The sequence below is a fragment of the Cynara cardunculus genome (genome assembly GCF_001531365.2).
Source record: "Cynara cardunculus var. scolymus isolate 2C chromosome LG 16, CcrdV1, whole genome shotgun sequence".
NCBI classification, from domain to species: Eukaryota; Viridiplantae; Streptophyta; class Magnoliopsida; order Asterales; family Asteraceae; genus Cynara; species Cynara cardunculus.
In genome coordinates, this window is record NC_037543.1 from 17,691,067 (window position 1) to 17,698,560 (window position 7,494).

The 7,494-nt window shown below is 36.1% G+C and overlaps 1 protein-coding gene and 1 pseudogene across 1 annotated transcript in view; both read right to left on the reverse strand.

Annotated features, from left to right (window-relative positions):
• Positions 1–1,294: 1,294 nt before the first annotated feature.
• Positions 1,295–3,130, reverse strand: LOC112529059 (annotated as a pseudogene).
• Positions 3,131–5,192: 2,062 nt separating this feature from the next.
• Positions 5,193–7,494, reverse strand: part of LOC112529876 (polyvinylalcohol dehydrogenase-like) — a 3,766-nt gene continuing 1,464 nt past the window's right edge. Inside the window, exons 3-4 of the mRNA XM_025141299.1 lie at positions 6,550–7,150; positions 5,193–5,741 (exon numbers count right to left, since the gene is read on the reverse strand). Of these exons, the coding sequence (XP_024997067.1) occupies positions 5,280–5,741; positions 6,550–7,150 (1,063 nt within the window). The 3' untranslated portion in view covers positions 5,193–5,279. The remainder of the gene's footprint in view (positions 5,742–6,549; positions 7,151–7,494) is intronic.

The window sequence follows — 7,494 nt, forward strand, 5'->3', positions numbered from 1 at the left end:
GACAATCTTGTAAAATCTGTATTGATCTTCTTTATCAATATATATTTTAAATTTGAAAATTGTGTTTGTATTCATCCCCCCCTTCTACAAACTGTTTAGTATTCTTGTAGACCCTTTGGGACCAACAAACCACCATCGGTTACCACTACCAATGCCCACCTCCACCACAACCTCCACTACATCGACCATAACTACCTCTTCCAACATTGTCGATCGCCACCACCACCACTATCCACCATTTTCACATCCTCCACAACCACTGTCGTCCACCAACCACCATTGCCTCTACCTCCACAGCCACCGTCGGCAATCATCACTTCCACCACCACCATTGGCTACCACCACCACTACCCACCACCACTGCTACCTCCACCACATCGGTCACAACCATCACCAATAATACCGTAGGTCACAACCACCACCAACACCACCATAACCACCACCATTGTCTACCACTACCTCCGCCACATCGGCCACATTTACCTCCTCCACAACTGTCGATCGCCACCACCACCACTATCCACCATCGATCTTCACATCCTCGACAGCCATCATCATCCACCAATCACCAAGGCCTCTAACTCCACAACCATTGTTGTTGAAACAATCTTCACTGTGCCTTCGCCAATTGATAAGGATCTTGCAAACCGAATGAACATAATTTCTCCTCTGTATGAATCGGGTTTTCTGAACTACCATCAATTATATCAAAATTTTCATCAAATTTGGTACTAATATATGTATGTATTTATGTACATGAAAAATATGTAAAAATGTTTATAAATTAAATTATCTAATTATTTACTTTAGTTGTGTTAATTATAACTATTATGTGATATATAAAATCATTGAATAACTTTTGGGGGCAATTTGTCTAGTTCTGGTTATGTCTTGTCCAGTCCTAATTGTACCAAACACTAGGCAGATACTTGTTTAATCAAGTCCACTCTGCATATCAAACGCTACCAAAGGGAATAAGGGATTCAGGATTATGCATTGGTCAGGTTGCTATGGGTCTGGCAATTTCCAACCCAACTAGGCCCATTTGTAGATATTATTAATTGAATAAACTTTGCATTGTTGATAGTCATATTACATGATATAGATGGCGACTAATAGTCGAATGCATAAAATATCTCTAAATAATGACAAAATAAAAGGAATCTATCATTAACATTTTCTAGATGGTATGTTTGATGGATGAGCGAAGATGTACCTTTTACATCTCTAGATGGTATTGACAAAGAAAAACAAGCATTCGCTCCTTCCATTGGCACAAACCTACGAATCAAACTTATGCAGTAGCATCATGTGAGAAACCTCTTTCTTTCATTTGTAGTAAAAGCTTCTCTACCTCATCATGTAGTTGGCTCTTAAGAAATCCTTGGAGAAGAACATTGAAAGTAACACTATTTGGCAAGCAACCTCTTTCTTCCATAACAAGAAACAAGTCTTTCGCTTCACTCATAAGACCTTCCCGACAAAAACCATTAATCATCGCATTATATGTCCTAACATCAGGTTGCAAACCCTTGGCACTAAGGTAACTAAAAACATCCCTAGCAATATCAAGCCTCCTACATCTACTTGCACCATTAACGAGTATAGTGTACACAAAAATATCTGAATTTAGATTGTTGTCACCCATCAGACGAAACAAAGAGACTGCTTCATCCACTTGATAATTGTTGCATAGACCTTACAGCATTATTCCGTAAGTCCATGCATCTGGAATCTGGTTGCATTCTAGCATCTCAATAAAGAGTCCGCATGCAGCTTTGTAACGCCCAACTCGAAACAATCCTTGTAACATGATTGTGTAAGTGACTACATCCGGTTCCATACCTTTTCGGTTATTTCATCAAACATATGCATGGCTTTAGTTATGTTGATATTCTTGCAATACCGATATAATAAACTAGTATAAGTCACTACATCGGGATCATTTCCTCTCTTGACCATGATGTTCATAACAGCCTCTGCATCTTCCACGATACCTTCCTTGCAAAATGAATCAACTAATATATTGAAGATTGGAACATCGAGAGATATCCCTTCGTCTTCCATTTCTCCGAGCATTTTAGAGACCTCATCCCAACAACCTAACTTACAGAGGCCACTAATCAAAGAGCTGTAATTAACAACATTTGGTAGGATGCCTTTGTCGAGGATCATTTCATTGAAGAGCTTTAAAGCATCATCTACCATACTATCCTTGCAGAGACTATCGATGATGGTGCTATATGTGAAAACATTAGGTTTACAACCTCTTTCATCCATTAGCCTAAGCAAATCGATGGCTGCATCGTTATTGCTAAACTTGCAAAGCCCTTTAATCATTATGCTGTACATAACTACATTAGGTTCACAAATTTCCTCTCTGATCAGCTTCTTGAACAACCTTTCTACCTCAAAAATCCTATCTTCTATGACGAGTCCGTTCAAGAGTGTACTAAAGGTTACAGCATTCGGATAAATCCTTTTCTCTTCCATTTCTTTGAGCATCTTACAGACCTCATCCCAACGACCTAAGTTACAAAGGCCACGAATCAAAGAGCTATAAGTGACAACATTTGGTAGGATGCCTTTGTGGAGGGTCATTTCATTGAAGAGCTTTAAAGCATCATCTACCATTTTGTCCTTGCAAAGACTATCGATGATGGTGCTRTATGTGAAAACATTAGGTTTACAACCCCTTTCATCCATTAGTCTAAGCAAACCAATATATGTATTATTACTGCCAAACTTGCAAATCCCTTTAATCATTGTGTTGTACACAACTACATCAGGTTCACAGAGTTCCTCTCGGATCAGCTTCTTGAATAATCTTTCTACCTCAAGAATCCTATCTTCTAGGATGAGTCCACTTAAGAGCATACTAAAGGTGATCACGTTGGGTACAACACCACGCTTAAACCCATAGGCTATGATTGAAAAAACCCTCATTTGTACAAGACATTTGGCAAAAACACTTGATCACAATGGTAGTAGTGTAGACATCAACAGGAACACCAATAGCTACCATTTGCTTAAAAAGATCAATCGAACAAGAATAGTGTTCCATTTTTGTAACAGCTTGCAACAAGCGGGTGAATTTAACAACAGATGGCAGAGGTTGTCTTTGTGTCATTTCATCGAACATGTTGAGGGCATCATCAAGCTTGGTAATCTCTTCAAACCTAGATCAAGGATGATCAAACAGTAGTTTACGAATTGAACCCGAATTTGAGCAAAACGTACCTACACTCGTTGGAGAAGAATCGATTCCAGAATCTAGTTTTAGAACTGAATAAATGAATTTTGAAAGAAAGAAACGAAGAAGGAGCAGTGAAGGTACCTTTGAATTGATTGGGGCGAACGAGAGAAGCAGCCTGTTTGGAAATCTTCATCATTGTGAATGGTAAGCAAGAGAGAGGGGCGTCATATAAATGGATTCACCATGAAAGCATATTGCAGAATCTACTTCACAAACAAAAAATTAAGCAAGCATTCCCATTTGCATAAGAATTTGTGTAAACTTACTAAAATGGGAATTTGATTTCTTAAAAAGTAAACTTAATTCGGCATGTAATCGTGATGTATACTTGTATAACACAAGAACCATCCATAGATGTTCGATTCTCTCCACATAAACTTCAAATACATCTTCCCCCATATGTGAAAACACAACTACAAGAAAATCTACAATTGTAGATGTATGCTGATGATTTAGCCACTTCGATTCGAATAGGCAATATGGAAATATGTTGTCGAGGGGTTTTTAGGATTGCTTGTTTTAAACAAGTTACGCCTACAAAATCATTTATCAATTTATTATAAGATGGAATGGTTTAATTTATTAAAAACTTTTTATTATCAGTTTGACATCGATATAAGTTGTTTATCAAAACACTTAAAAATGTTTATTACCAGTGTCACAACGGAATAAATCAATAAGTTGTTTTTATAAGTAATCTCAAACACAAAAAGTCAACACCTTATTCATGTCTAGATAGATAATATGTACATATATTAAATAAAAATTTGATGTATATTCACGTTTGGCCCCTTTGTTACGTTTTTAATTATATTGTAGAAGTATAAATGTGTAGCGTATATAGGGTATAATCGCGATCAAAATTAAAAGAATTTATTTCCGGATAAAAGAGACCCGAAAACCATTCCACGTCAATCCTATATATTCGATCTGGATTCTGGAAAAGATCGAATGGTATAAACGATGAGGGGGTGATTAAGGATATTTTGTTAGTACCCCATTCGTCCCAAAATAAACGTTCACAATGAAAAAGGTACATAGTTAAGTATTACACTTGACAAACTTTATTATTAGGACTACAATGAAAAAATAGACATATGCTTTTAAAAGTGGACATTTATTTTGGAATATATTTAAATAAAAAATATTATCAGGGACAATAATTTTAAGGACGAAGAGGGTAATAATTTCCACTTTGCGTTGTCTGCCAGTCACTAATCCGGATGTAGATTTTGTCAGAGCACGATGGTTCTAACCATTAACGTTAGAGCATCTCCAACAGATTATCTGGATAATCAAAAGTTAAAATCTTCAAGAAAAAATTACATTCATCTCCAACTGTTTCTCCGTTTTGGAGATTACAACATCAATTATATTGTTAAAATATTCAATACTATTCATTAAATATTATTTCTCGTAAATATTTAATTCCAATGCTTATCTTTAACAGGAAGAACAAAAAATATTTTCTCTTTTCTAAGCAATCATTTTATAAGTATTCAAAAAATTTGAAAAACCCCAAAATGTCTATTTTAAAAAATCTGTTAGAGATGTTCTCAGTGGACTTAAACTGAGCTTTGGACCACGATAATCGTAACAATTAACATGTGTATTGTCTTTCGTAAAACTCGTATATATTTGTTACATAATATAAATAAAATAGTTATTTGAGACAGTTTTAATTAAACACCTCCACTACACTAAAGGGGCGTTTTACCAAACGTTAATCCGGGTAAGCACTTATTAAATCATCTTACCTTACCGAATGAATATGGTAAGGACCAAAAATCTTACCCGGCAAGTAGATGCGACGAATATTACCACAATAAGTGTTTATCGGGTAAATTGTTGCACACAAAACCGGTAAACACTTACCGGATAAGTATTTGATAAACGGATACTAAATCAATGCATCATAACTTCATACAAACATGAATTATTTTTCCAAATAATTAATTGAAAAAACAAAAACAACAATGTAAGAAGAAAGTTGTGATTTATTATGAAACGATGTCGTTTTCATTTATGGTAGTACGCAAAAGGCAAATAATGTTGTTCCCGGAGTATAAGTTGGATCAAAAAATCCGAAACTTACTTTGTAACCATTTCCCACATACACACAACCGTCGTTAATGGACATGCCACCGTAGACGGTGGCTCCAGTGTCATACGACCACAAAATTTCTCCGGTGGCACCACTGATGGCGTAAATGGGTCCTGTCCCATTGGTCGAGCCAGCGAACACAACACCATTAGCTAAACTCACGGGTCCACTTGCTGTCGCGTTACTTGGATTTGCTGTCGACCATAACACATTGCCGCTTGCAGCATCCATCGACACCCATCCCCCGCTATTGGTTGCTATATTTGACGGCTTCAACGTAAATGTACTCCGTAAACTGTTTGCAATATTTGTGTAGACCGTCTTTCCATCTGTTGCCGATCCCCAAAATCCTCCTCCACCGGCTCCTCCAGGTCCAGCTTCCTGCAATAACATCGTTACCAACTCAACTTACATAAATACGTACGAAAACATCGAAGTATATAAAGAGAAATTAATCTAAAGTTTAAGGATCTGGTTTGCCAAATGAATAAACTTAATTAAATTATACTTTTTAACTTTTTACCTAAGATTTAGTGGAATTGAACCGGTGCAGGGTTGCTAAAAAACCCGACCAACTTATTAATCCGATCAACCCAACGCGAAATAATTCAACTTGAAGCAACCCGATGTCTAATCGAGTTGTAAAATTGTCAAACCGTAGGTATTGGGTTACTATTATTTGAATTCAACTCAACCCGATATCCTTTTATTTATGGGATTTAATATGATTATTGAATCTATATTAATATACATTAACAATTACACTATCATGTATGCTCTCCATATACACATATTTTCAATCTTTTCACATCTCTATATAACTCATTCGTATATATGTTGAGTAACTGTGAACATATATATGTAAATTGAGAAAATTAACTGAATGTGATATATGTAAGAAGTATAGATAAGTTATATCAAATGGTTGATGATGAAAAAGAACTTATGAGTAGAGAAATAACATATTCAAGGTTAGAAAAATATTTTAATGTACCAAAGTATCAACCCGACTAACCCGACCAACCCGTACAGGTTGGGTTAAGATTTTCAAACCGCAAGCATTGGGTTGAGTTGTTCAAATGTCTTCAACCTAACCCATGAGCACCCCTAGTTCAGCGACTCAGTTTGATGTCTATATAATTAAGATACTTAGTTTAAACTTTGTAAAATAACTGAATACGAGTTTTACCGTAGACCACAAGATGCTACCGTTGTCGCGATCCAAAGCCCAAGCGATCCCGCTCTTTTGCACCGCGACGACTATGTCACGCTTGTGTCTATTAACATCAATGGTTAGAATCATCGGTGCTTCGGAAAAATCTGCATCTGGATTAGGGCCAGGAGGACAACCCGACGTAGAGACATTATTGCAAGCAAAAATCCAAATATCGTAACCCCCTAATTGTTTATACCATTTGATTTCCCCTGAATCCAAATCGAGTGCTAGGACCGAATTGGAATGGTTATCGGGCTCAATGCAATTATCGTTGTCTGTTGGTGTCGTTTGATTGTTTTGGGCTTCTTGGCATTGTGTAACATTTAATGGGGCGGAATACATGTTTCCAGTGGCAATGTATACTGCGTTGCGGTGAATGTCAATGGACGGACTGCTACCCCATATGGCACCACCGGCATACTCGTCGATGCTACCGTTGTTATCCGGCAACATGTAGGTTTCCCACAAGATGCTACCATTATTGGCATTTAACTTAGAGAAACTCCCTATAAATGAACAACATGCTTCAATGCTCGAGCTTTCTTCAAGTGACGATGTGCCCACGTAGAAAGCACTACATGTTTCCCGATAGCCCGTTCCGTTACCAAATGTTAAAAAAAACGTAATCAAAAAATTAGTTGATGAGCAAATCATGTTTGACAAAAACTGGCAGATAAAGAATGTAAAATGACGAAAAATGACATTTTGAAAATTAATCAATTATAGTATTTTAAAATATAATTGAAACAAATCTATGATAATATAATATATTAACTAATACAAATAAGATCGTAAAAGAAATTAAAAAAATATAATATATTGATTAAAAGAATTTAAAATTGATTATTATATATCTATACTATATTATAAAGCATTTGACATAAACTCTTAAAAATCTTTTTTTATGCATGAATTACT